The sequence below is a fragment of the Aureobasidium pullulans genome, assembly GCF_000721785.1.
Source record: "Aureobasidium pullulans EXF-150 unplaced genomic scaffold scaffold_22, whole genome shotgun sequence".
NCBI classification, from domain to species: Eukaryota; Fungi; Ascomycota; class Dothideomycetes; order Dothideales; family Saccotheciaceae; genus Aureobasidium; species Aureobasidium pullulans.
Genome location: NW_021941042.1, coordinates 169,499 through 193,869, shown reverse-complemented (window position 1 = coordinate 193,869; position 24,371 = coordinate 169,499). Strand labels below are relative to the sequence as shown.

The following is a 24,371-nucleotide window of genomic DNA, read 5'->3' as shown; positions in this document are numbered from 1 at the left end:
AATTAGTTGCAGCGTGACAAAGTCACGGTCAGGATAATCCATTGGGATCCGACTCGAACCAACGATGTTGCAGACGAGATGACAGCAACAATCACATCTCTAATGAGGACTCATGATACGCGCGCGAGATTTAACCTGGTCTTCTTGGATGCCCTTGTCACAGAATTGATCAACTCTGGGAATCATGAAAAAATCTCTCGCGTGCTCACGCCTGCTTGTGCAGTACATGACATCGAAGAATACTCATCGTTGAGCGGGATTCCAACTCGAGATTGATGTACACGCATTTGCAGCAATCACCGCATGAAGAACTTCCAAACCAATCGCAAATTACTTAAAACCACTCCAAACAAGTCTGACCTCGGGGCATCAAATATTGTTCACAAAGCTCTGCAAATGCAAAAGTATCTCCCTCTTTGCTGTTCTAAATTACACAAATCCAAGTTGATGGCAATCACGCGGGCGAGCAAGGCAGAGGCTACGAATAAAGCCGCCTCACAGTCCATGGAGATATCTCCAATCACAGAAGCTCACCAGACATTTTACACAATCGAAGATGACTGCACGCAAAGCCGTCTTCCTCTTCATGCATCTTCCTCCAGAACTTCGGCTGATAGTTGGTCTGTGGCCTCTCGTTCGACACCGATGGTTCGAAAATTGACACATCCGCGGTTGCGAACCTGTCGGCTCATCGAAGCAGAAGCGACGACTACCTTCATGCGGAATTTTCGCATGAGTTTTGGAATCTGTGGGCATGAGATGAGGGCATACGTCGTCCAAGCATTCCGTTGGCCTCGAGGATCTCTGGGCTGCTCCATGCGAGCGAGTGCAAGACCTCTCAAAGTCACAGTTCATTGCCAATGCAGACACAATTGATTCGAGACCATTAAGCACAATAGCAAGATATAGATAGCCAAGAAGATCAAGAGAACATTTCATCCAGATGATAGCATACAATCTTCTAGGCTACACCAAAATCTACGCCCCCCGATCACGACAATATCGCGAGAGAAAGTAAAGAGATGGAGAGAAGGTTGATTCGCAAACCATAAGCTCCATGTCATCTACACAGGCTCCCACAAAATCTCTCTAATCGTCTCCACCGTACTCTGCGGCATGGACAAGAAAGGCGAATGTCCAGCTTCCAAATACTCGATCGTGAATTTGCCGCCGGGCTGACTGGCCATAGCCACCTGCGCCTGCTTCGGAATCGCATTATCCAACTCGCAAACAATATACGTGCTGTCGATGTACTTCCACGCCGCATACGTCTGCTTAGCTTCGAAGCTAGCTTTACTCTGCAGATCCAACTCATCGGCCAGGGGATCCGCAATGCTGGGATCCACATCGTTGTAGAAGATTTGAGATGTATTTGTTGCGGCCCATTGATGCGCGTTTGCGGAAGCGAACCAGGGGAGTGGTGTGCCGTTCAGACCGTCCATGAGTGAAAGTCCTACATCCATGGCGAAGGCTGTGAGGTAGATCATCCGTATGACTCCACCTCCACTTCTGACTTCCTCTTTTGCGTAGCCTTGGACGGCTGCACTGCCCACCATACCGCCATACGAGTGCATCAGGACGATAATCTCATGGCCTTGGGCTACCTCTTCGGCGATAGCTTTGCGGATCACGCGCACATCGTGAGCGAAGTCGTCTTCGGAGGAGCCACCGACGGAGGGGAGAGAGGGGGCGACGACGGGAAAGCTGGTCTTTTTGAGGCCGTCGAGGAGGGGTGCGTAAAGGTGGGGTTGGTGCCAGGCGCCGGTCACGAAGATGACGGTGGGTTTGGAGGTGTTGCAGGTGCCGAACATGATCTGGTCGATATGCATAGTCGACCCAAAGGGTGTGTGTAGTAGTGGTATAGGTTCTGTACGTATACGTGTATGAACAGCCGATGGGGTAATTGTAGTCTTGGAAAGACGGGTAACCGGAAGTGGGCAATGAGGAGTTGGGAGAGCACAACAAAGTGGACGAAGGCCCATGATCAGGGAGAGCGAGAAGGGCACTCACTTTATAGTGTCCATACGCCCTGAGCGATATTCGGATGCATGCTAAGGGCAGATCCGATGCCTTCTCCTCATCATTAGCTGTCTTAAACTTTACCCTGGACGTGGCTGACATTGAGGGGTCCAAGTCAGTCGAAGCGATCGAGGAGGGCGTTCAGATGACAATCCTTTGTTCTTCTCATCCCCCTAACTGTATTGTTATCATGCATGGCGGAGCCCAAGTCCTGCATCCTTCATGTTGCGGACCGAAATAGGCAGCATTGAAACAGTGTGTGTGCATGTACCTTTCGTGGCTTGCAGGTGAGAAGGAGGTGGGGAGGTCGAGCTGTTTGGAGCTTTGGCAATGATCGACATGGACCCTGCAACGTCGGCTGCGAACACCTCGGTAACCGTTACCCTGCCCCTCTTTGATTCCTCACAAGCCGGAGCTGGTTCCACTCTACATGGAGCTTTCGAAACACCATGTTTTTCTGGTATCTGTGGCCTGTGACATCGTATGACCAGAATTACGTCGTTTGATAAACCCTACCCGTCGGCCCCCGACACCTTAAACTGAAAAATCGCGAACAAAGACCTTGATGAAGGAGTTTACCCCCCTGCGAGTTGAAGCTTGATTGATCCTCACTAATTCTAATGACCTAATCCCTTGGCTCTTGCCTTCTCAACATAGGTCCAGTATCTTCTCGCACTGTGTTCGCGAAGTCGGCGGCCATATGGGATGATCAAGAACATGGTGCCATTGAGCACAAATGCTATCACTGCCGCTGTGATGAACGTGTTTCGTGTTCCCATTGCTTCGATCCAAGGGTTGATGCCATAGTTGATGGCAAAGCTAGAGCCTCTTTGTTAGTCTCCTGTCCATCGACGTCCAAGGGTGACACGTACCTAAGCGTATTCCTAATCAGGATGATGGTTGTGATCAACTCACCACTCAGGTCTCGATAAGCACTTGTCGCATACTGAATAGCTGTAGACAGACACAGTGTACTCGAGATAGCTAGTATAGCTTGAGCAAAGACCAACCCAAACCAATGCACGTGGTACGTTGAGCCAACGCCCCACAAGATGAGTGCGAACGGGACCACGATGAATGAGGCGGTGAACAGCCACAAAATATCTTCTGGCTCGGAGATGCCACCCCGACGACGTGCCAGCTTGATGACGAGCCATGGTCCTGCGAGAGTCACCCAGATGGAGCCGATAATCATGCCTACGACGGCCGCGAAGTAAGCAAAGCCCACTGCATCGCTGGAAAAGTGATAGTAGCTGTTCGTGTAGGTGACGCTGGCTGTGGCGTTAAGGATTCCAGGATACACCAAACCTTGTAGCCCATACATTGCACCCGCAAATACCACGCAGGGAAATCTGAAGAACTTGAAGGGTGCCACCATGATATCCAGCATGCGATTTGGTCGCTTTTTGTCGACCACGCTGAGTTTTTGCCAGTAAGTCTTTCGAGGGTATGCGATTTGTCCCACTTCTGCGGCTGCTGGATCGATAGGGTTGTGATCTTCGGAATGTTTCTTGTCATCTAGTGATGCAGGGTCGCTGACATGTACACCATCCTTGGCGGCATCCTTCTCGGACGTGAAGAGGGTAGAGTCGCCGACAACCTCCAAGCTAGCTTGCGAACTAGACAATGACGAATGTGTTGTACGTCGGTCGTAGTTTGTCTCTTCCATGAGAAAAAGACAAAAAATGAAAGCGATGCCGATGCCTATAGCACACCACCACTGCATGTCGTCAGGATCGTGCTGCAGAAATACTGCCCAAGCAGTTTCATGTACGTACCAGGGTCCATTCCCAGCCCATTCCACTGTTAATGAACGCGCTAAACACTGGAGCTAGCTTGCCGGATGCGCCGAGCGATACGCCATATAAAGCTATGTAGAGAGGTCTTTCATGTGCAAACCACTATAGCTCATCAGTACTGGCCTTGTGCTACGAAGAACTAGATTTCACTCACGATATCGGTCATACTGATTTCACAAAGACTTTCGACCGGTCCACCAAAGAACCCCTTAGCTAATCAGTACAACGTGTTCGGCTTTTCGAGGTGAACGCTATTACCTGAATGATTCTGATTGCCAGATAAGTGCCGGAAGAACGACACATCGGTGCAACAGCCATGACGACAACTGAGGCAGCCGCGGAGACAAGGTATACCGGTCGCTTACCATACTGGAGAGCTACGGCCTGCCAGAAGATTGTACTCCAGCCGTACAAGAGAAACATAACGCCAGTGCCTCGATTAATTGTTGTGATACTGATTCCAGTTGACGTTGATATGGGTCTGATATTGTGAGCGACTGGTCAGATGAGATGTGATAACTTAAGGTAAACTGACTTGGCGACTGAATAGACAGCAGCACTCGGGAAGACCATCATAACTGTATACACGACCATACATGCAGTCTGTAATAGCTTGCGCTTCTTTGTCCAGTTGAGAGGGTCCTCCGGGTCGTCTGCAATAAAAGTTAGTTATGAGAATGATGTTTTGTATTGATCTGGTTTCCTGACCAGACGGCGTTGGCACAAGGACAATGTCGCCATGGCCCGCAGAGTGCTTGACGTTGAGTTCACCATTGGCGTCAATGAGCCTGACGGTGCCAGGTGCAATGTTATCGTCGTGAATGTTGCTGGACATGATGGAATGTCAAAGTCAAGCAATGCTCAAATCCGAGAATCGATCTAAGCGAATCGTGGTCTTTTTGAGCTTGCATATTTGCACAGAGGAAGGAGCATCTTACCTGCATGATTGCCTATCATGCCCAGATGCAACTGATAGGATTCATCATTGCTTGCTATTTCGAGATAGGCCTACTCAAGGCTTTCTAGTGCCAAGCATGACTGACACAACACTGCAATTGAGTTGTTTCTGCCGCCACTGGATTTCAGTGACTCGCTATCTCCCTGCTTCAGAGTGCAATACATCAGGAAAGAGCACGAGTATCGCCGCAAGAAGCTGAGTGCCGACGCCAAGACCCGGATCCACACAATCTCCAGTCTCCGCCCCCTCCTGTTGCTCGATCTACACTCTTATCTTCTCTATCAAAGCTCAGTAGAAACACTGGGGACACGCGCAAAGTTGGCCGTGTGAAGGCCTATCAAAACGTTATCATGACATGGCTATCTGATACGCACGCCGTCAAAGCTGAGTGGAGAACAGATGTCGGCCGCGCCGCATCAACTTGCCTATTATGGACTGTTGGCTTCGTCAGGACAGCATTGGTAGGTGTTTACTTATCCTCCCAGGCAAGTCAGTCCTCTTTCTTTCTTTTCTAGCACACATAGAACCAAGACTTGAGTTTTCTAACATACTACAAACATCAAACACATTTACCATGCCCGCAGCAAAAGACTGGGAACGCAAGGCGCAGATCTGCCGTGATATCCTCGAGAACTCTATTCCAAAGCAATGGCTTCTACCTTCCGAGAAGCTTCCAACCAAGTCTCATAACGTCACTCAAGTACCTTATACATGTGGCATCCTTTCTGATGAGGAGCTTCACATGACTGAACAAACCGCCGCTGGACTATTGAGCAAATATCAATCTGGTGAGTGGAAGGTCGAGCAAGTCATCATTGCGTTCCTGAAGCGAGCAACGATTGGCCAACAACTCGTGAGTTTAATCTACAACATTACCTTTGTATGATGACCTGACAACGGATAGCTCAACTTTGTAACCGAGTTCCTCACAGATGAGGCATTAGAGACGGCGAAGGCTCTCGATAAGCATTTCGAGACCACTGGCAAGCTGATTGGTCCACTTCACGGCGTTCCTATCAGTGTCAAGGAACATGTCTCATACGGTGGAAAGATCACTCACGCTGGCTTCGTGAGTCAAATCGGCAATGTGGCCAAGGAAGATGCGCTGCTGGTTCAGCTGCTCAAGAAGGCTGGTGCAGTCTTCACAGTACGGACCAATCAGCCGCAATCACTGATGCATCTCGACTGTGAGAACAACATCACCGGAACTACACTCAATCCATATCACCTCAAGCTTTCTCCCGGTGGATCGTCTGGTGGTGAGGGAGCTTCGATGGGATTCAAGTGTGCTGTTCTCGGTGTTGGTACGGACATCGGTGGCAGTATCCGTGCTCCAGCTGCTTTCAACAACTCTTACGGACTTCGACCAACTACTCTACGCAATCCTACACTGGGGTTGCATGGTGTACTTGGCGGTCAGGAGAGTATCAAGGGTGTTATAGGTCCCCTTGGTCAAAGTATTGATGATCTCTGGCTGTTCCAACAGGCACTTATTGATCAGAATCCTCATGATATCGATACTACCTTGGCCCCTCTACCATGGAAGGGAGAGCTAGACACTCCGAAGAACATCACAGTTGGTATCATGATGACCGATGGAGTCGTAAAGCCTCACCCCCCTATTCTCAGAGCACTCGAGACCGCCAAATCCAAGCTTCAAGCTGCCGGTGTAAATGTCGTCGACTGGGAAAACTATAAGCACGATCACGCCTGGGATATCGTGTCAGCCCTCTACTTCCCCGACGGCGGCAAGCGCATCTTGGACGCTCTTGCCGACTCTGGCGAACCTATGCTTCCTCTCACACAGCACGCTCTGAACTATTCGAAAGCAATCTCTATCTCGGAGAATTGGGATTTGAACGTCATGCGCGAGACGTATAGACGCGAGTATCATGCTTTGATGAAGGAGAGAGGTGTCGATGTCATCTTGTGTCCTGCCTACGTGGGTGCAGGCGTCAAGCAGCACGGAGCCAAGTACTGGGGCTACACAAGTCTGTGGAACATCCTCGATCAACCTGCTGTGGTTTTCCCTACCGGTATGGACGTCGACAAGAGCGTGGATGTCGTAGAAGAGGGCTACTCGCCACTGAATGCAAAAGACAAGGAGGAATACGAAGCTTGTAAGTCTCATTTAGTAATAACCCTCCGAATGTACCCAGACACTAATCGGACTTTTAGATGATCCAGAGCTGTTCCATGGCGTGCCTATCACCTTGCAGCTCGTTGGCAAGCATTACCATGACGAAGATACATTGAGAGCAGCCAAATTGGTAGAGAGCGTAATCAGAAAGTAGAGCCCAGATCTGTCATGGAATAGCGAATTGAATCAATTTCACATATGCCATGTTCAGAAGCTGTCTCTGACTAAGTCCCCTCACACTGAATCCTCACACTCGATTACCAAGTCCGACTCTATCGCAAGCTATCCCAGCACACAAATTCGCGGATCCGAAACACAAAAATAGCTGCCACCATGGTATATCGTTGAACCTCAGCGTGAGATCATATTTCCCATGGCTCAGGTTCAGCATCACCAGAGCTATACCGAAGAACAGCAATTGAAATACAAATATGGCAAGTATGCGTTTTGGAAAGCTTAGCCCTGGAATTTGTCGGTCAGTCAAGAAGTTCAAGGTATACGCTGCATTGGTTACTTTAAAAACGTACGGCTATCATTGTTCTGGTTCCTGCCTTCCAAAGTATTGCGTTTTGCCATTGGAGTTGCTTCGTTCTAGATTGGAGGGTTATTCGTCTTGATCGGGGCTTTGTTACTTCAATTTCGGAAGCCGCAAGACTATAAATGTCAAAGACAGGAAAGGGCTGGTGATGAGATTGATGAAATGAGTGTCGAAAAGGTCTACATCTATGCACGATGGAGGAATGAAAAGATGACCTCATAGATTCCTGTGAATGGCTTCGCACCATCCTCTACGGACGTAATCCTGGACCATCTGCTCGTGTGGTTGTGACAGAAGGATTTATCTTTAGAAATCCTCCCGCATGATTGACATAGACCGCTGTTCCGCTTAAGACCTGGAATGAGAAGTCAAAGACAGGACGATCGGAACTCGAGCGCTACGTGTGGTTTTTGCAATAGCATAATTACATATCTATAGGCGAGGGTAGCTCACGACTAACCATTCCTCAACTCCTCACTTCTATGTGTCCAGCAACCCATGGTGTAACCGAGACAGCATCGTTAACCTCTCTGCGCTGTCTCATGCTACTAAACCACACGTCAACAGACCTGCTCACCATACAACTGATTCCAGTACCACTTTCCTTATACCTTTACATCGAAGGTTTCCAGACTCCAGCCCCAGCGTCTGCCCAGACGACTTCCAAACGACCTCAGTCTCTCCTTGCTCATGCTGGGTTCAGGGTGAGGACGGTGGAATACCATGGAATGTTTTTCTCCCATGTCACCCACATGCGTAAATGTGAAGCATGAGCCGCCTCCAGGCATCACAGAGCAACCAGCATCAGCCATGGCCGAAACGAACTCGGTCCAGTAAATTTCGCCTGGCGCACTGGGGTCTGCTGTGAACATGCGTGTGAGCAAGGTCAAGCTCTTCGAGGAAACCATGACTGAAGCTTGTGGTGGGCTCGGCGGCGAGACGTCGGCGATACGCTCAGGGTTCTTTGTAGTGTTGTCCGTGGGCGATACCGATGGCCTCGTCTTCACCTTCGGCTTCGTTTCGGAGGGCACTGCGCAAACAGGGGCTGCTGACTCGCCCCAGGTAGTCTGCTGCGGTGCAACGGGTGAAAGTGCGCTCGGTGGCTTGGGAGGCTGGTGATCCTGCAGTTGCTTGCAGCTGCCTGCATATTGGTCAGTATAGCTACAGTACATCCTCATACATTCGGGAGTGTCTCACCTCGCTGATCGGCAGCCCGCTTCCACTGAGCGTACCGCAACGCTCTCCGCTCGTTCTCCACCTCCGTGCACCCAATCCTAATCAAGTACCAGGGATCCGAGTACAGCTTCTCTTGCTGGTTGCTGTGCCCGATTGAGATCGTGAAGTTAACACATGCCATCTCCCAGAACTCGTACGATGCATCGTCGAGTGGCGGCAGGTGTTTGAGCAGCACATCAGGTCCTTCAGACACAGGGAGAGATAGCTTCATGAGAGCCTGGAGCTTCTCCCACATAGGGGCTTTCAACATATAGATGCGTCCGAAGGCTGACTGCTGGCGCTCCGGTAGCGTGCGCGGCTGTCCTGTAGCTAATCTGGCAAGCATCTCGGCATCAACGGAAACTCCGTGCCGAGGTCGATGATGGCGCAAGCTCGACAGAATGTCGTCTATGACGACCATGTTCGATATGTGTGTAGCGAGCACTGGTGAAATACGATTCTTTTCCTTCGCATCTTCGCGCATGAGATGGTCGATGAAAGCCAGGTGGAATGTGGGTGCTTGTGATTGGTGTTTAAGGGTAAGCTGCATCATGTTCCACAGCATTGGGTTTGCTAGAAATAGCTTCTCCGATGATATGTTGAGCATCGGCTTACCAGTGTCCTGGATGTTGAAATGGTCCCGGAAAGATCTCTCTTGTGGCACCAAAGCTTGAAGGTCGCGGAGCTGACCTTCAAACAGTTGCTCGAGATGTCCCTGAAACAGCACGAGCATAGCCTCGTATCCAGCGGGCAGCGATTTACCTGGTCGTATGTCACCACCGAGCTCTTCCTGAACCTTGAGAACAGACAAGGCTTGTCTGAGAGTAGTTCGAAGGTTGTCGGTCCACACACTGTAGCACAACGCAAACTCTAACATCCATTCCTCACGCGACCACCTTGTCATGCGGTCGTGCATCTCGTTGTTCTTCGCTTGCATCAGATGAGCGCGGAAGTACTGAGGATCAGTCTGTTGCAGCCATAGCTCATCGACCATCGCATTCGTTTGCGCGGTCAGGCATTCGATGGTGGAGGCCATATCGACCCGCGGTGGACTGCGAAATGCTTCGAGACGTCGACCTACGAGCGGCGCCAGGCCAATCTTTCCGAATTCAGACTCCACGAGTTCATCCCACTTTTGATGACCTGCCGTTGCCCCCTGAAGACCTGAAACGAGTAAAGCCTCAACCGTCTTACGCATGAAAGCGAATAGAGTGGCTTGTGCCTCCAATATAAGCACTGCTCTTGGATAACCGATGATATCGTGGCGATGTGCAGACTGTTGGTTCCATGGGATCAATCGGCCAAGATGCGTGCCATACATGATCACGCAGTGTGGGTTGAAAGCGGGCGGACCCATTGTGTAATTGAAGCCAACTCTGAGCTGTTCGGAGTCGTGCATTACCCAGTCGGCGATGTCGGAGTTGCAGCGGTAATGGAGTAGAGCCAACAAGCTCGTGGGGTCTTGGGATAGCGTATCGACGTCGATAAACGGTAGGAGATGCTGCTTGCGGTGCGAGTCGTGGTGGATCTGTACGGCTTGCATTTGGTCTGCCATTAACTGTTCAAAGCCGCGCGATTTGAACTTTTTCTGGTCAATGGTTGAGTACTGTGCTTCGAAAGCCCTCTTGTTGTCATAAAGAAGCCATGCGCTGGAAAAGCGGCGAGCGTGAATTTCCGGCAAAGTTGTACGGACAATCGAAGCACGCTTCTCCACGCTCTTGCGCTGCCATCGTGTCAGAAGGAGGTCGCCGTACGTTTCCAGCTGGGCGCTAATGGCATCACGATCGTTGCGGATGCCCTCAACGTAGCTTGCAGTGATCTTTGCGGCTTCGGAGTCACTGTGAGCGACCATAGCGCGTGGGTTTGCCGGGTTGGAAACGGCGGACTCCGGCAGGTAATGCTGGACGCAGGTTTGACAGGTCTCCGGACACGTTGGGAGCGCTGCTTTCGAGACGAGCGTGTAAGTAGGATACGAGAAGGGGACATCCACCACGCTTCTGGATTGCTCTATCTTGCGGTCCAGGTCGGCCTGACTGCGTTCGAAGTCACGCATCCCCAGCGTATTCGATGGCTTCTTCTTCTTCATCTTGACGACTTGCTTTAGACGAGGCATCGCGGTGTAGTACTGGCGATCGAAAACAAAGCGAGCGATGCGAGGATGTTGGAAATATCGAGAAAAAACTCGCAGTGAGAAGCAGCACAAACGCTGGCGTGTACGTGTGAGTTTACCTGCAACACTTGCAAACGCCATTCTCCCTACGCTACAACTCCGGATTCACGCTTCTAGGGTTCGTCTCGAGCTGCAGGGACCCGAGGGTCTCTGACCAGGGCTTTGCTCGCGCGTTATGGAGACTTCATACCTGGTTCCTGATACTGTTGTTCCGCACAGTAAAATCGAAGGCGATCGTTAGCTGAGTGCTATCCTTGAGCAGCGACGTGATAGCGGCTTCGAGATATCCCATGCTATAAATTCCAGAACGTTTTAAGCGCCATGTTGGGGAGGCGGAAAGCATTGTAGACCAGAGTGCCTTAGAGTTCCCAGTAGGACATGTCTTTTCGAGTGACAGGCATGGTCTTAGGCGCTTAGAAGAGGTTCATGAAGTTGTATAAAATGATATTGGTCTCTGATACTCTACGGAAGCAGTCCCATTTCGAATTCCCGAAGAATCGCCATTGGGGGGCGCTTTGACCAGCTCCACAGCGGCACGTGATGTTTTAGCATCAACAAGATAACAAGTGCCACAAAAGTCTATCACATGAGAGTGATATATGGGAAAGACAGGCTGGACTTAGAAGTCTATCTTGATTCCTGTGTATTGATGGCACAAGTTCCAGGAGTAACTCGATGACGCGGGTTGTTTAGAAAGAAACAGCATACTGCAGTGCTCCACAGTTATGACAAGTAGCTTTCGCAAGTTATGATCTCCCTCTTCGGATGACTGCAAGTAGACCGGTGTTTGAATCACACATCTTGAAGAAGAAAGGACGAGGGCATTTCTCCGGCTTGTGGGCAAGTACTACCACGATAAAGACGGAGATTGGACAAGAGCGTAACTGAGAGCCAATTGTCAGATAGTCGAATGTATACATAACGAACGGAGTGGTATCGTTTCACAACGAGGTCTAGACTCAGATCATGAATACACAAGACTGCGTTTCTTTCGAAAGAATGGTCTTAGCAACTTCTGCAAGCTGTCGTTGTAGCAGCCTGAGTGGATACTTATAATTTTTGCGGGACGCGTCGCGCGTGAGGAACGCGATCTAATTGGAGATTAATCGCTGGCATTGCTGTACTACAATGCTCCAATTTCTGCTTACAGAAGCTGATAAGTCTTGATGCCATATTTCGATTTCCCTTGACAGCGGCAAGCTAGAGACCCTCGTAGTCGGGCAAGTGTGGTGGTTTAAGATCGGGAGCCGTGCTCAACAATGACATGAGACTGTCCACTCGACAAACCCGAAACGCCGACCAGCCACCTACTCCAGCAAGCACCGACTTTTCCGTTTCAAACATCTCAGCATCTTGCACTGTCCAACAAACCATCAACGCGATCTTGGACTTCGAGTGCCATTTCAGCATCATGCCTCCAGCTACACCGACCGCCAGCGGTCCATCGACGCGTGGTAACGCGAAACGGGCGTCAGCGTCAAACAACGACTCCACCCTCCGATCGAAGCGTGTGAAGGTCGAGCAGCCTGCTGACTCGAATCCAGAACCTGGGGACCAGGACCAGGACCAGGATCAGTCTAATGAGGAGGATGAAGGAGAAGACGATGATGCCGAAGATGATCAGAACGGCAACGTGCTGCCGACATCGAAACAAATTCTGCATGGATTATTCGAGAATCGAATTGGTCTTATAGCAGCGACGCTGTCTGCAAGGCTGCGAGAAAGAGCACAAGCGCACTTGGGACTCCTTGAACCTCTAGAGAAGCCCTTGCCAACGATCGATTCAAATGGCAACGCTATAGAGTACACTCTTTCGAGCTGGAAGCGAAAGCTTGAAGAAGAGACCGAGACCACCGACCTTGTCGCGTCCAAAAGATCTCGAGTTTTTCCTACCGATGTCAAGGGTGCACAAACCGCCCTCGTCGACTTGGAAAGAACAAAACAATCTAGGAGAGAAATCAACAAAGCTATAGATCTGACCGCATCTTTCGAAAAAGATTTGATTACCCAAGCTTGCGAAGTTTCGAACCAGTTCATCGCATATATGATGAGTCACGACAATTTGTTAGAGAAAGAGGTCACCATGTTCACGTCTGGCATAGATCGATACACGAGGAGACCCTGAAGACATGGTACGTCCGCCAGGTCATGTCTGTCAGGACGATCAATCCATCCACAACCGGCTTACGCTCAATTCCGACCTCCGCTGCCTTCCACACGAGGCAAGGCTCGACCGCAAGACTGTATCACATCATCAGCGTGGTTCTATTCTGATACCATCTAACACGGTCATTAACATGTCCACCGTGGAGTTTTTATGACAGCTGGTTCTTGATATTGAAAGGATACACCCTGTTTTTAGTATTGTCATATGGCGTCTTGGCCGTTCAAGAGGACGAGGATTGCTGCAGGGGTATGGCAGAGTCTGCGCTGTAATCTGCATCAGGAGCCGCTAAAAAGTTGGTAGCCCGAAAGCAGCTCCTGTGCGTCAATCGCTGGAACATCGTTAGCATCTATATAGGTATGTATACCATCGAAACACCATGGGTGTTGATACAGAAGGTTTCAGCCGAGACGTGTAGCTCCCCTGTAGCTTCAACAGCGCTAGCTTGTCTTTCAAACTAGGTTCATAAGTGGCGTGTAGTTTCTGAACATATATGCCGCAAAGACATACACAAATGGCGCACTGGTCGAGGCTAGAAGCTGATGAGCTTTATGGCAAGTGCCTTGAAGACTTGCTTATTGGCAGAGGTTGATAGAAGCTTGCCCCGAAGAAGAAGAATTGTTGGGATATTATGTGTTGCTACCCGAGTGGAAGCGTATCTCGTCCTATGTCAACTTTATATGGCTGATGTTTGCAGGGAGCGAAACTAATATATACAGTTAATATTAATGGCATGCGTACGACAATGCTTTATCCAACTACATCGGCGACGGGAGCAACAACAGGGATAGTGACGTTCTGGATCTTCCAGATCTTGCCGTTGTCAGCAGTAGTGGGATCTGTGTTTGTTGCATGGTTGGACTGGTAAAGAGTGCTGCCGAAGTTCTTGTCCGCGCCGGAGAGCTTGATGGTGATGTCCTTCCAGTACTGGACGTCTGTGGGAGGTGTGCATGACTGGCACTCGACAGCAGTGTTGACCATAGTCATGGTGGGCGAAGTCTTGTTGTACTCTGCGTACAGCTCACCAGTGCGTGCGTTGCGAGCAGTCTGGTACCAGAGTCCGGTCTGCTGGTTGATCAAGGTGTAGTTGAAGGTGATGCCATCCGCAGGGGTGGCAGCCAATGTACGCTCCTCGCCAACATATTGGTTCCAGCCATTGAGCTTGGTGTCCCATCCGTATACCTCTGCTGAAATGCACCTAGTATTCTAGTCAGCGTTGTTGATCATTTGGCCAATCGATGTCTCATACCATAATGAGTCTGCTTTTGCGCCCTTGCATTCGCTCTCTCCATGAGTGTATGAGCCGACGATGCCCTGGACAAGATCGCCAGTTTCGGTCTCGTTGTTGATGCCAATCCAGTTGTAAAGTCCACCAGCTTGTGTCTTGGGCATATTTCCGGGATAGATTGTTGCGACAACACCGGTAATCTCGATACCGTCGGCGGTAGGGCCTAGTCCGATCAGAGGACCCCAAGTAATCTCATCCTCGCGCTTCGAAAGGAATCCTTTGGGTGCAGCTGTCGCCAGCGACAGAAACGATGAGAGAGCGACGAGGTTCTTGTATTGCATGGTGAATGAATGAATGTGTTTGAGTTTTGGTCGGGTTGAAAAGAGTGTGAGGCGTGGTAAGAGCAACCGGGCTGGCCAGGATTTAGTTAATGGACGGACTCGAGGCTTTTAAACCAAAGGTCAACAAAAGACCCATCAAGTCATGGTAAGAGCGTGCAACACGACATTTTAGTCAAAGCATGCGTCAGCACTCCAGATTTTGCACAGCCAAGGTGTTTCTCGAATGTTTGAGGTTGAGAGGTGACAACAAGCCTAAGCGCAAAAATCTCCAGATGCGATCGACAAGCGCTGTGCCGATACTTCTTTGTATGGACGGTAACGCGTGTCGACTAATCTTACCCTTGCAAAAATCACTATGGTATAGCCGTTCATCATACGAACAACGAAGATCCTACCTATAATGTGTGACTTGTTGAATGGGGCTTTGTTATGGGAAATCAGCAATGGTGAAACATGACACCAAGACAAGGTTGACCGCCGAGCCAAACGCGCAGTTTTCGTAGAGGCCAGCGGCGCGTTCAGTAGGGCAGTGCAACCTCAGGCGCACCCTCTGGGATTCTCGCTCGCTCTGTTCAAGGCAAGACTTGTTCGTGTCGGTCAGGCTCATGACTTGACGATATTTTGTTGTCGTCGTGTCGCTGTTGAGATTGCTCGTGTTTGGAAGGCGCGAAGACCAGCCGAGCTCGGAGCTCACGCGAGCCGTCTCATCTCTTTTTCGACCTTCACCTGTCCGTCGCCAATCTCAACTTCAACATGCATTGTGCCATTCGAAAAGACACTATGTGCGCATGATGATTATCGCTACAGTCGGCAAGGACGAAAAGGAGAGAAAGGCTCAATTCATAAGGCGTCATAATCGAAATTGGCGTTGGAGACCACGCGACGCGTCTGCGGAAGCGTCCTCGAGCCAAGTTTCCGATACAAAATTCATACTCGAGTATAATTGAAAACCGATGCTTGGATATATACCTCTAATCTACAATGCCCTCTAAATTTGTGTCTATGCCTTGGCCATCTCTCCAATTTTCTGGCCGTAGTGCATCGTCTCAGCACCTCCTACCAAAACTCTCTGCAGCTCTGGGAAAGGCAAATGCTTTAACAACCAAGGTGTCTCAACCTTCTGCATCTGCAAGCCTGCCTCTGCATCACTAATATCTCTCTTGGCTCCAATACCGATCACCGAGCGAGGGAAGTCTGGTACTGTTGCTGCTGGTCTTCCGATGCCGATCATATCGCATCCCTTGGTCTGCAGTGCGGAATTCATGCCTGTTCGTGTGCGGAAACCGCCTGTGAGCATGAGGTGGAGGTCTGGATGTCTCTCACGGACGGCAAGTGCGAAGTCGAGGAAGAAGGCCTCGCGTTTTTGTGTTCTCTCTGACTTGGCTGGTACTTCATCACCACGCATCATCTGTATCTGTCAGAGGTCTGTATTGACAAAATGAAGAGGGAATCTTACCCTGGGATTCTCATAAGAGCCACCGCTGATCTCGAGGAAGTCAACACCATGAGAAACCAGAACATCAACTTGCTTCAACACTGCATCGGAACCGGCGTCGTACTGCTGGTCTGACGAGTTCATCTTGACACTGATGCTGAAGTTCGTGCTGACGACTTCGCGAATGGCTTCGATGATCTCCACAATGACTCTGGCTCTCTTCTCCGGTGTGCCTCCGTATGCATCGGTTCTGGTGTTGGTCTTTGGTGAGAGGAAGTCGCTGAGCAAATATCCATGCGCTGCGTGAATAGTCACACCGTCAAAGCCAACCTGCTGAGCAAATTTGGCAGCATCCGCGAATTGGTTGATCAGAGTCTGGATCTGTATGGTACTCATCTCGGCAGGTGTGCCGAAAAGGACCTTTACGAGAGTCTTTACGACAACTCCGGTGCCGAAGTTCAGGCTTACAGCACTGGGTGCTAGGTTCTTCTGGAGGAATCCACGGCTTCCTGCACCTGCTCGTGATTGGCGTCCAGGGTGGTTGATCTGCATCAAGGCGAGAGCCCCCTTCGCTTTGATACCGCGGGCGATCCTTTGCCATGTATCAATCTCCACGGAGTTCTTGCTTTGGACAGTAGTATCTTGTGGTGAGCCCATGTATCTCTCATCGACCATGACGTTGCCTGTAGGTGGTTGTGAGCACCAAGCTATGGGTGATAATATTGGACACACCTACCAGTCATGATTGCTCCCCATTCACCCTGACCCCATTTCTCATACACCTTCACGAGTTCTGGGCCCGCTCGACCATTCTTAGCAAGCGACTCTGCCATAGCTGCCTTTACCAATCTGTTCGGCAAGACCAGCCCCGAAGGCAGAGTCAAAGATGTTGCAACTTCGCCAATCTCGCTCATGATGTTTGATGTGTTGTTGACAATATCAATGATCAATATTTCGAATATCTCAGTAACAATACCACAGCGATACTGGTCTCCTTATACCTTTTTCGCTGTTAATTGTGATGTTGACTAAACCATCATTCTAGATGTCAAACGCCTTCGCAAGCTTTACCTTTTCGGGGCTAGCGTGCTTTGTTTGGCCTGTATACTTCTACCCGGGCGAATAGTTGTCCCGGTTGTGCTTACAGTACATTNCCGACAATGACAAATATTCCATGACCATACATTTTCCGAAAATTACAACCAGAACCTGAGCCAAGAATCGGACAGTCGGATCTCTCGGCCACTTCCTTCCCCATGAGACCTAATAGTTGGAAGGGGAATACTGCTTGAATTTCCTAAGATTGATCTTCTTCTCAAACCTGTCCATCATGTCAGTATCCACTCTTGTACAGTTTCGCCAGAACACATACATCTCGTCAATCTCAGCAGGTGTTCTACAAGCCACTTCAGGCAGTATAAACCAACAAATGACCACTGCAACAGCACCAGTACCGGCGAAACTAAAGCAGTGTCAGCATCGTACATGCGCTCGCTCAAGAGATGACTCACAAGAACCCAGTCTTGACGCCCCATTGGGCATCACCATTGATCATCAGTGGTGTGGTGAAACTGAACATAATGGCAACCATGTTCGAGAATGCAAGAGCAAAAGCAGTGGTTCTGGCTCGAAGACGCTGTTGTGGAATTTCTGCTGCGTAAGCATAGCCGATTGCTGAAGCGCCTGTGGTTGAGAAGGTAGCTAGACATGCGAAGAAGATCTATAGAGGTGATCAGTCAAGCCTTGTAAATAGACAAGGAGTAAGAGATACCAGAAGCGAGCTAAGAGCTGGCTTAGAGTAGTCAAAGCAGCCTACTATACCAAGAGATAGCAATGAGAGAACAGTGATCGCGTATGGGTAGACTGTTAATGGACGGCGGCCAAGCTTGTCTGTGGAGACGGCAGTCATGATCATCGAGATCAATTGTACGCATGACAAGATCAATGTGACCAGGAAGGGGTCTTTGTTACCCGCTTTCTGGACTACAAACCACAATTAGCTGGGATCCTGCGATTATTCAACACACTCGCTACCCACAGAAGTATGTTGCATATGTATTGAACACAGTCAATCCCACGAGCTGCTGTGTGATCTTCGGCCATGCGGCAATGATGAATCTCAACAAGTTCTTGCCTTGAAATACAGCCCATGGTCCAAGTTCAGAGTTCTGTTCAGCCGCAGCTCTTTCCGAAGCGATGGTGGACATCATGAGATCCTGCTGAAATTAGTTCAAACGTTGATACCTCCAGCGATGTATGACCGACCACTTGCTCTTGCGAGTCATAGCCTTGCTTGCGTCCATGCATCTTCGTCAGGACTTTCTTAGCCTGGTCGAGCTTTCCTTTGCTAACAAGATACCAAGGTGTCTCTGGCAGGAACACAAAGATGATTGCGGAGACTCCGATCATGGCCCACTGCGTTGTGTGAGCTTCTACACATGAACGATGGCGGCACAAAGCTTACCTGAGAATAGATGGGTGTACGGAAGTCATAAGGAGCAGATATGTGTAGCCTGTTGAGAGCGACAGAGGCGAAGAGTTGGCCGAGAACGAACCAGCTGCGACTATGGTCAGACTCCTGGAGGGTAAGTGTAATCAGATATGCAACTCACAAAGTGTAGGCGTTGATGAACAGTCCTTTGAGTTGAGTGGGCGAGATTTCGGCCAGATACAGCGGCAGGGTAGACTGTAACATTCCTACGCCCATGCCGGCAAAGAGCTTTGCAACAAGCCAATGATACCAATGTGTAGCAAAACACTCGATGAGGACACTCTGATGGATGTCAGATACTCAAATGCAGGCGGGCACGGATCAACCACTCACCACTACAAGCACGACCCAGATGACATACAATGCGATCTTGCGTCCGAAGCCGTCAGTCACATATTGAAGAAGCTGCGAACTACATGAGTATATGCTTGACGGAAGCATCGAATGCTCGGCTTACGATCTGTCCAATGGTTTGACCAGCAGATTGGATACCACCCCACGCCGAAACATATTTGCCCTTGATGATCTTCGTTCCTGGAGAGGCCATTTGTCGGATGAAGCCTTTGTTCGATACAAGACCACCATTCAGATTGATCTCTAGTACACAGTCAGCCGTGTTGAAGCAATAACTGATACTGGACTAGTCTTACGGTAGCCTTCTAGAGAAGCACTGAATGCTGCTGCCATCGCTATCAAAGCAAGTAATTTGTTCTGGCGTAGACTTTGCCAGATGGATAACTTGTCTGCATGTGTGCGTGTAAATGTTGGCTTTTGAGGGTCTTCTGTGTTTGCAAGCTCTAGACGTTCGACATGAATGTCGTCCTCGACTTTCGTTTGTGCCATTTTTGGGTTGATCCAGAGTTAGAGCCACGATATGGTGCGATTGAGAGTCGACGAGCGGTCAGTATCTGGCGATTAGATATAAGCCGAGATCACCTTCTCAAGGTATCGAAAAGAATCACGAAAATGACGACTGAGGCCCATGATAATACTCTTGGAAACAACTCCAGAAAGGCTTCTCTCCATCAACCTCCACAAAGATTTCCCCGCTTCTTGGTATGCGTCCATCACCGGAGTGTTGCATCCGAGACGAATGAGGGACTGCAGATCACCTCGAAGGAGCGAACGCTTCGGATGGATTTCTCCCGAGCAGTTCCCTCCAATTAGATCGATACCAGGCCTGACACTGTTATTTATCTTCTGGACTAAAGACAACCACACTCTTCGAAGCTGGACTAAAATTGTATTAAGGCAATTGAATTATGATTTGTTCGAGAATACTGGACATACAACTCCCCATGCATACCGAGATGGGGTTGTACCACATTACCAAGGGATGTCCTGACCATCGTAGCTCCACTTCATCTCGTCCGTCTTTGGAACGTTGATATTGAGGAATTTTCCGTTCTGCTCCTTTCCACTTTCGAGAATGACTCGCTTCACCTCAGCGACGCCTACCTCAACGCTCAAGTCTGCGTCTTGAGAGCCCATGTCCGTCTTGATCCACTGTAGAACGATGTCAACATCAGAATCCTTATTATATGTTGGTGTTACTTACTCCAGGAGACAATGCAACGACAGTGAACCCGGCATCTGCATACTGATGGGCATATCTCACGGTCAACATGTTCAATGCGGCTTTGGAGATGTTGTAGGCATCTGCAGGTATGGCAGCGGTGTACGCAACATAGGCAAATGAGCCGAAGCCGGAAGAGCTAGTGATTATCGTCAGTCTCGCTCTGTATTCGCAGGTATGAACATTTGGAGGTTTACTCACATGTTGACGATCTTCTTTTGTGTGCCCTGTTCGAGCAATGGCAAGAAGGCAGCAGTGACTCTCTGCACGCCCACAACGTTGATGTCGAGGGTCCATGTCAACTGATCTGTCTCCATACTTCCAATTTTGCCAGGGCTGTGGTCCATAACTCCGGCATTGTTGACCAAGACATCGAGGCCTTTACCTTGCAGATTGGCCTTGACAGCCTCAACAGCCTTTTGTACACTTGCGTTATCCTGAACCGATGCGGAGATGGGAACGATACGGTCGGAATGTTTCTGGACAAGTTCTTGGAGAAGTCCCGTATCTGTGGTGCGGGCTACGGCAAAAATCTTAGAGACTTGAGAGGCTGGAAGGTCCAGCAATTGCTTGGTCAGCTCGAGGCCAATGCCTCTGGAAGCGCCTGTGATGAGGTATGTTGCCATGATGTTGTAGATAGCTATTGAACTTTGGATGGAGATGTTATCGTCTGATGATACTTATGTCTGTCTTATATATCTCCACCGCGACTTCTTATCAACAGTTAGTTGCGGAGATAGCTTTGGTCATCAAGCCGGAGGAAGGAGCGTGGGATTCATCCGCGCCCGACTTTGATTTCTCAGCATTCCATGGGCAGCTTTATCATCTTCTTTGTATCACGCGAACGCCATGAATCTCAGCGGATGGAAACGTGAGAGTATTAAGTGATCATAAGAGGATGCGGTCTGGAAATAGCATGGACTGATCATCGCGAGAACCCTCAATGATTCCGCAAACTTAAGCTACTTTTTAGCCGAGGTTCATGCGCCAAGCACAAAGTTTGGTCCAACTCGAGCGGCCCGCTCGCACTTTATCCAAGATACTACAAACAACAGCGACATCAGTATCAACGTCGATATCGATATCAAGCAGTATCTCTCGACATGTGACAATTGGCCAGATGGAAGACTCACCATCCTCTTGGGCTTCTGACCCTCAAGTCTTCCTTCGTCGACAGAGACCAGCACTCGATCCCCCTACTCTCCCGCGGAGGCGGTGGTTGATAAACAGTCAAAGCTTCTGATCGAATCCTCCTTCCTCCTAATAAAAAAAAATACGAAGCTAAGACGGGCAACCGCATCTTTAGTACAGGCTTGGACTCGGCCGACTCTGCAGAAGAGCGTCATAACAACAGACGAGGCGGGCTGCCTATTTTAAGATGTAAGTTCGCGAATCATAAAGATCCTACTCCAATTCGTATAAAGAGTCTGCCGTTTTCATTCTACCTCATCTTCTATCGTTTTACATATCAGACAACACATCACATCATGAAGACATACACTCTGGCTGGCCTATTGGCCTCTCCCCTCGCAGCCATGGCAGCACCTGCCTGGGTCATGGTCGCCTACAATGAGAGCGTACCCGAAATCCACGGCAAGCCCATCAACGCCGACAGCGGTTCATTCTGGTTGAACAAGGATGCCTCAGCCACCTGCCCCGACTACGACCCCGAATGCCCAGCCACAAACACCACCATCATTTCCGGCCCCGTAGCTGGCATTGGCGGCTGGTACATGGGTATCCTCCAACCAGGCGGTCAAGAAATGACTGCTCCCGGTCTCGACAGCACCGTCGGTGGCCTTCCTCTCAAATACGAGGCAGTCGGTGCCAGAGACATTGGCGTCGGTGTCTGGGACCTTGCTCGTAACTCGCATCCCGGTATTGTGCTTGACAACAGCACCATCAGCACACTCGGCGCACCCACCATCCGCACAGCAACTGGGGTCCACCCGTACACCTGGATGGCATGCCCTTACCCGAGAGTCTACCCCGAACCGTCGCTGGATCAGGTCGACCTCAGCCAGCCTATGACCATCCAAACCGTAACCATTGGAGACGAAAACTACCCTCACTGTGTGCGTCTGGAGATCACCCTTCATCCTACCACAATGGCTGCACCTCAGTACTATTACTGTAAGGGTTGTCAGTGGAGATGTGACAACATTTACGGTGATTCGGTTTGCAACTACAACAAGAAGCCTGCATGCCTTGAGCCATACTGTGGTCCTTACACCAATGAGACCAAGACGGACAAGGTTTAATAGACACTTACTGCACAATATCGTTGCCACAGGAGTTTGGTCCAACGTCTTGCCTGTTTGTTTCTGCTGCAGTTATGGGAGATGGATGAAAAATAGTAATGATAATGCATTCGTCATGACGAGTAACTTTTGCCACTGCATCACTCAACTCCTTGTTGCTGAGTCTTTGCTAATGATACATGTGTCTGGAGTTATGATCAAGAATGTACACGCAGTTAGTGATCATCGTACAGAAAGGGAGCTTGAACAATTGACAGTAGCATGTCCGACCTAGTAGAAGGATCATCTCGATACTAATCATCCACCAGTACTGTCCCCTGCCCACCTTTCGTCCGAAATCATACGCCCACTGAGCCTTCCCGAGCAATCTAAACTTCAAGCATCCTTCTCATGCTCAATAAGATAATCCCCAACCTCCTTGACACTCTCCTTCATACCAGTCCACCCGCTCCCCTTGATCCACTTCAACAATTCCTCCGCCCTCTCTTTCCCCTCCACTTCCACCAAATCCTCTCCTTCCTCTGGATCCTCATCCGCAAATTCCCTCTCCGGGTACAACTCTTTGTACAACCTCAACACAGCATTCGCATTCTTCTTTTCCGCAAACCCAAAGATTCTCTCGCTTTTGGCTGATGGGTGGAGTAGAGCGGCGATGTGGAGGAGTGCATCATCTTGCACGGAGATGAAGTATTGAGGAGGTGTGAGACGGCCGTATACGGTATCGCCGTTGAACAGAGCGACGGCCATGCCCACGCTACTAGGCCATCCTTGATGTTGCACAGAGATTGGAAGACCGAGGTTGAAATCTGGAAGAACGGTGTTGATGGTTAAATCACTGGAGGGGTTTTGCTCACTCCATTTCCAAACCGCTTGTTCGGCTAGAGCTTTTGAGGCGCCGTAGGTGGCTAGACCGCGGTCGGGGGTGTAAGGACCCGGTCGCTTTGCATCCTGGATATAAGCTTCTGACCACGAGGAGGAGGAAACACTGCGGGGAGTATTGGTCTGATACGCAGACGCCGCGACAGCAGAAGAAGTGAGGATAAACCTCTTCACCGAAGGAGTTCTAGCAGCCGCCTTGAGCGCTGTAGTGGCCAAATTCACAGCAATAGGGATAACCACATTCGGATCGGGGGAAAAGGAGACATCGCTGGCGACATGGATGACACCATCGACATCCTGCATTGCCTTGACCAGAGCTTCTTCATCGGTGAGGTCGGCGACGAAGGAGGTTGTAAAGGCATCTTTGCCGTATTTTTGGTTGAAGATGTTGGTGAGCCATTCACTGGGTTTGCGGACTACGCCTCTGACTTTGTAGCCGCGTTGGAGGAGTTGGTCTGCTGTGTGAGATCCGATGTAGCCCTTTGGTCGAAATCAGTAAAGCGCCATGACCTTATTGATTTCGTGTTCTTACAGTCACGCCTGTGATCAAGATAATTGAACCTGGCTTAATCACAGCATCTTCAGGTGCAGAAACAGTGGGAGCCATGATTATGTCGGTGGGGGAAATGATAAGCTGCAGTTGATGATCAAGACCCGTGGGGACGTCGGAAAAACTGGCAAACGGTGAAAAGTGGAAAGTGGAAAAGGGAAGCAGTCAGAGAGAACTCGGATCTTGGTCAACTTTTATATATTTGTCGTCTTTCTTGAATCTCACTACGGAGCGGACTACACAACGTTGAGGAAAGCACAACATGTGGTGGTCGATGATCCTCCTTCCCCACTCGGTCGCAGCAGTTCATCCGCCTCCATAAGCTCGCTTACATATCCATCATTATGGTGGAGGCTGTGGAAACTTACTGAGCGATTATTTTGACGGCGTGAGCTTACCTTGTCAGCATTGATAACGATGGTCTGTAATGATTAGAAGTATGTGTATTTGGCGCAGATGCGAACAAGGCCGAGGTGAGCTAGCTCTACGGACATGAAGCTTGAGCTGCAGATAGAGTTTCGGAGGTTTAGAAAGTGGGTCTGGTAAACATGCACACAGAAAGGGCGGGTCTGAGTACTGAGCAAACATACTATGCTACTTTGACCAT

The 24,371-nt window shown here is 49.7% G+C and overlaps 12 protein-coding genes across 12 annotated transcripts; 3 read left to right on the top strand and 9 right to left on the bottom strand.

Moving 5' to 3' along the window:
* Positions 1–912: 912 nt before the first annotated feature.
* On the bottom strand, positions 913–2,293 carry M438DRAFT_348516 (alpha/beta-hydrolase). Its single transcript, XM_029906161.1, has one exon. The coding sequence runs from the start codon at positions 1,980–1,982 to the stop codon at positions 1,065–1,067; it is 918 nt and encodes a 305-aa protein (XP_029757036.1). The 5' UTR covers positions 1,983–2,293; the 3' UTR covers positions 913–1,064.
* Positions 2,294–2,598: 305 nt separating this feature from the next.
* M438DRAFT_325456 (major facilitator superfamily transporter) lies at positions 2,599–4,825 on the bottom strand. Its single transcript, XM_029903094.1, has 8 exons — positions 4,757–4,825; positions 4,527–4,697; positions 4,354–4,471; positions 4,077–4,299; positions 3,973–4,026; positions 3,798–3,920; positions 2,892–3,739; positions 2,599–2,838 (listed from the first exon to the last, which is right to left on the bottom strand). The coding sequence occupies exons 2-8, from the start codon at positions 4,651–4,653 to the stop codon at positions 2,637–2,639; spliced, it is 1,695 nt and encodes a 564-aa protein (XP_029757035.1). The 5' UTR covers positions 4,654–4,697; positions 4,757–4,825; the 3' UTR covers positions 2,599–2,636.
* A 525-nt stretch (positions 4,826–5,350) lies between these two features.
* Positions 5,351–7,070, top strand: M438DRAFT_338524 (fatty-acid amide hydrolase; the record flags this gene model as incomplete). The annotated part of the gene is made up of 3 exons (XM_029904132.1): positions 5,351–5,629; positions 5,681–6,896; positions 6,955–7,070. The coding sequence occupies 3 exons, from the start codon at positions 5,351–5,353 to the stop codon at positions 7,068–7,070; spliced, it is 1,611 nt and encodes a 536-aa protein (XP_029757034.1).
* M438DRAFT_103545 (uncharacterized protein) lies at positions 7,061–7,572 on the bottom strand. Its single transcript, XM_029898649.1, has 2 exons — positions 7,444–7,572; positions 7,061–7,378 (listed from the first exon to the last, which is right to left on the bottom strand). The coding sequence occupies exons 1-2, from the start codon at positions 7,490–7,492 to the stop codon at positions 7,164–7,166; spliced, it is 264 nt and encodes an 87-aa protein (XP_029757033.1). The 5' UTR covers positions 7,493–7,572; the 3' UTR covers positions 7,061–7,163.
* A 273-nt stretch (positions 7,573–7,845) lies between these two features.
* Positions 7,846–11,261, bottom strand: M438DRAFT_368304 (uncharacterized protein). Its single transcript, XM_029908035.1, has 2 exons — positions 8,652–11,261; positions 7,846–8,595 (listed from the first exon to the last, which is right to left on the bottom strand). The coding sequence occupies exons 1-2, from the start codon at positions 10,918–10,920 to the stop codon at positions 8,060–8,062; spliced, it is 2,805 nt and encodes a 934-aa protein (XP_029757032.1). The 5' UTR covers positions 10,921–11,261; the 3' UTR covers positions 7,846–8,059.
* A 691-nt stretch (positions 11,262–11,952) lies between these two features.
* Positions 11,953–13,228, top strand: M438DRAFT_103486 (uncharacterized protein). The gene has a single exon (XM_029898648.1). It carries the CDS (start codon positions 12,104–12,106, stop codon positions 12,962–12,964), a length of 861 nt encoding a protein of 286 aa, XP_029757031.1. The 5' UTR covers positions 11,953–12,103; the 3' UTR covers positions 12,965–13,228.
* Positions 13,229–13,753: 525 nt separating this feature from the next.
* On the bottom strand, positions 13,754–14,572 carry M438DRAFT_338521 (uncharacterized protein; the record flags this gene model as incomplete). Its single annotated transcript, XM_029904131.1, has 2 exons — positions 13,754–14,201; positions 14,253–14,572. The coding sequence occupies 2 exons, from the start codon at positions 14,570–14,572 to the stop codon at positions 13,754–13,756; spliced, it is 768 nt and encodes a 255-aa protein (XP_029757030.1).
* Positions 14,573–15,498: 926 nt separating this feature from the next.
* Positions 15,499–17,055, bottom strand: M438DRAFT_348510 (NADPH dehydrogenase). The gene is made up of 3 exons (XM_029906160.1): positions 16,744–17,055; positions 16,029–16,690; positions 15,499–15,980 (listed from the first exon to the last, which is right to left on the bottom strand). The coding sequence occupies exons 1-3, from the start codon at positions 16,919–16,921 to the stop codon at positions 15,573–15,575; spliced, it is 1,248 nt and encodes a 415-aa protein (XP_029757029.1). The 5' UTR covers positions 16,922–17,055; the 3' UTR covers positions 15,499–15,572.
* Positions 17,056–17,161: 106 nt separating this feature from the next.
* M438DRAFT_303513 (general substrate transporter) lies at positions 17,162–19,254 on the bottom strand. The gene is made up of 11 exons (XM_029902163.1): positions 19,149–19,254; positions 18,956–19,095; positions 18,832–18,903; positions 18,620–18,780; positions 18,472–18,565; positions 18,273–18,422; positions 18,046–18,223; positions 17,779–17,990; positions 17,519–17,727; positions 17,380–17,469; positions 17,162–17,328 (listed from the first exon to the last, which is right to left on the bottom strand). Exons 1-11 carry the CDS (start codon positions 19,183–19,185, stop codon positions 17,271–17,273), a joined length of 1,401 nt encoding a protein of 466 aa, XP_029757028.1. The 5' UTR covers positions 19,186–19,254; the 3' UTR covers positions 17,162–17,270.
* A 473-nt stretch (positions 19,255–19,727) lies between these two features.
* On the bottom strand, positions 19,728–20,936 carry M438DRAFT_399575 (NAD(P)-binding protein). The gene is made up of 3 exons (XM_029909424.1): positions 20,276–20,936; positions 20,057–20,213; positions 19,728–20,004 (listed from the first exon to the last, which is right to left on the bottom strand). Exons 1-3 carry the CDS (start codon positions 20,698–20,700, stop codon positions 19,825–19,827), a joined length of 762 nt encoding a protein of 253 aa, XP_029757027.1. The 5' UTR covers positions 20,701–20,936; the 3' UTR covers positions 19,728–19,824.
* Positions 20,937–21,117: 181 nt separating this feature from the next.
* M438DRAFT_348508 (uncharacterized protein) lies at positions 21,118–22,737 on the top strand. Its single transcript, XM_029906159.1, has one exon. It carries the CDS (start codon positions 21,562–21,564, stop codon positions 22,333–22,335), a length of 774 nt encoding a protein of 257 aa, XP_029757026.1. The 5' UTR covers positions 21,118–21,561; the 3' UTR covers positions 22,336–22,737.
* On the bottom strand, positions 22,711–23,821 carry M438DRAFT_280958 (aldehyde reductase II; the record flags this gene model as incomplete). The annotated part of the gene is made up of 2 exons (XM_029901199.1): positions 22,711–23,694; positions 23,747–23,821. 2 exons carry the CDS (start codon positions 23,819–23,821, stop codon positions 22,711–22,713), a joined length of 1,059 nt encoding a protein of 352 aa, XP_029757025.1.
* Between the last annotated feature and the right edge of the window lie 550 nt (positions 23,822–24,371).

Bases quoted from the DNA above. Each gene is read 5' to 3' on its own strand.
- M438DRAFT_348516 (XM_029906161.1), bottom strand. From the start codon at position 1,982: ATGGGCCTTCGTCCACTTTGTTGTGCTCTCCCAACTCCTCATTGCCCA.
- M438DRAFT_325456 (XM_029903094.1), bottom strand. From the start codon at position 4,653: ATGTCCAGCAACATTCACGACGATAACATTGCACCTGGCACCGTCAGG. The intron at 4,472-4,526 runs GTCAGGAAACCA...CTTTTATTGCAG, and splicing joins CCTTGTGCCAACGCCGTCTG to ACGACCCGGAGGACCCTCTC. The intron at 3,921-3,972 runs GTGAGTGAAATC...GATGAGCTATAG, and splicing joins AAATCAGTATGACCGATATC to TGGTTTGCACATGAAAGACC.
- M438DRAFT_103545 (XM_029898649.1), bottom strand. From the start codon at position 7,492: ATGGCAAAACGCAATACTTTGGAAGGCAGGAACCAGAACAATGATAGC. The intron at 7,379-7,443 runs GTACGTTTTTAA...GACAAATTCCAG, and splicing joins GAACCAGAACAATGATAGCC to GGCTAAGCTTTCCAAAACGC.
- M438DRAFT_368304 (XM_029908035.1), bottom strand. From the start codon at position 10,920: ATGGCGTTTGCAAGTGTTGCAGGTAAACTCACACGTACACGCCAGCGT. The intron at 8,596-8,651 runs GTGAGACACTCC...ACCAATATGCAG, and splicing joins GCGGGCTGCCGATCAGCGAG to GCAGCTGCAAGCAACTGCAG.
- M438DRAFT_103486 (XM_029898648.1), top strand. From the start codon at position 12,104: ATGAGACTGTCCACTCGACAAACCCGAAACGCCGACCAGCCACCTACT.
- M438DRAFT_348510 (XM_029906160.1), bottom strand. From the start codon at position 16,921: ATGAGCGAGATTGGCGAAGTTGCAACATCTTTGACTCTGCCTTCGGGG. The intron at 16,691-16,743 runs GTAGGTGTGTCC...AACCACCTACAG, and splicing joins ATGGGGAGCAATCATGACTG to GCAACGTCATGGTCGATGAG. The intron at 15,981-16,028 runs GTAAGATTCCCT...TGACAGATACAG, and splicing joins GCTCTTATGAGAATCCCAGG to ATGATGCGTGGTGATGAAGT.
- M438DRAFT_303513 (XM_029902163.1), bottom strand. From the start codon at position 19,185: ATGGCAGCAGCATTCAGTGCTTCTCTAGAAGGCTACC. The intron at 19,096-19,148 runs GTAAGACTAGTC...ACTGTGTACTAG, and splicing joins TGCTTCTCTAGAAGGCTACC to AGATCAATCTGAATGGTGGT. The intron at 18,224-18,272 runs GTCGGTCATACA...TAATTTCAGCAG, and splicing joins ATGACTCGCAAGAGCAAGTG to GATCTCATGATGTCCACCAT.
- M438DRAFT_399575 (XM_029909424.1), bottom strand. From the start codon at position 20,700: ATGGCAACATACCTCATCACAGGCGCTTCCAGAGGCATTGGCCTCGAG. The intron at 20,214-20,275 runs GTGAGTAAACCT...GATAATCACTAG, and splicing joins CAAAAGAAGATCGTCAACAT to CTCTTCCGGCTTCGGCTCAT. The intron at 20,005-20,056 runs GTAAGTAACACC...ATCGTTCTACAG, and splicing joins TCGTTGCATTGTCTCCTGGA to TGGATCAAGACGGACATGGG.
- M438DRAFT_348508 (XM_029906159.1), top strand. From the start codon at position 21,562: ATGAAGACATACACTCTGGCTGGCCTATTGGCCTCTCCCCTCGCAGCC.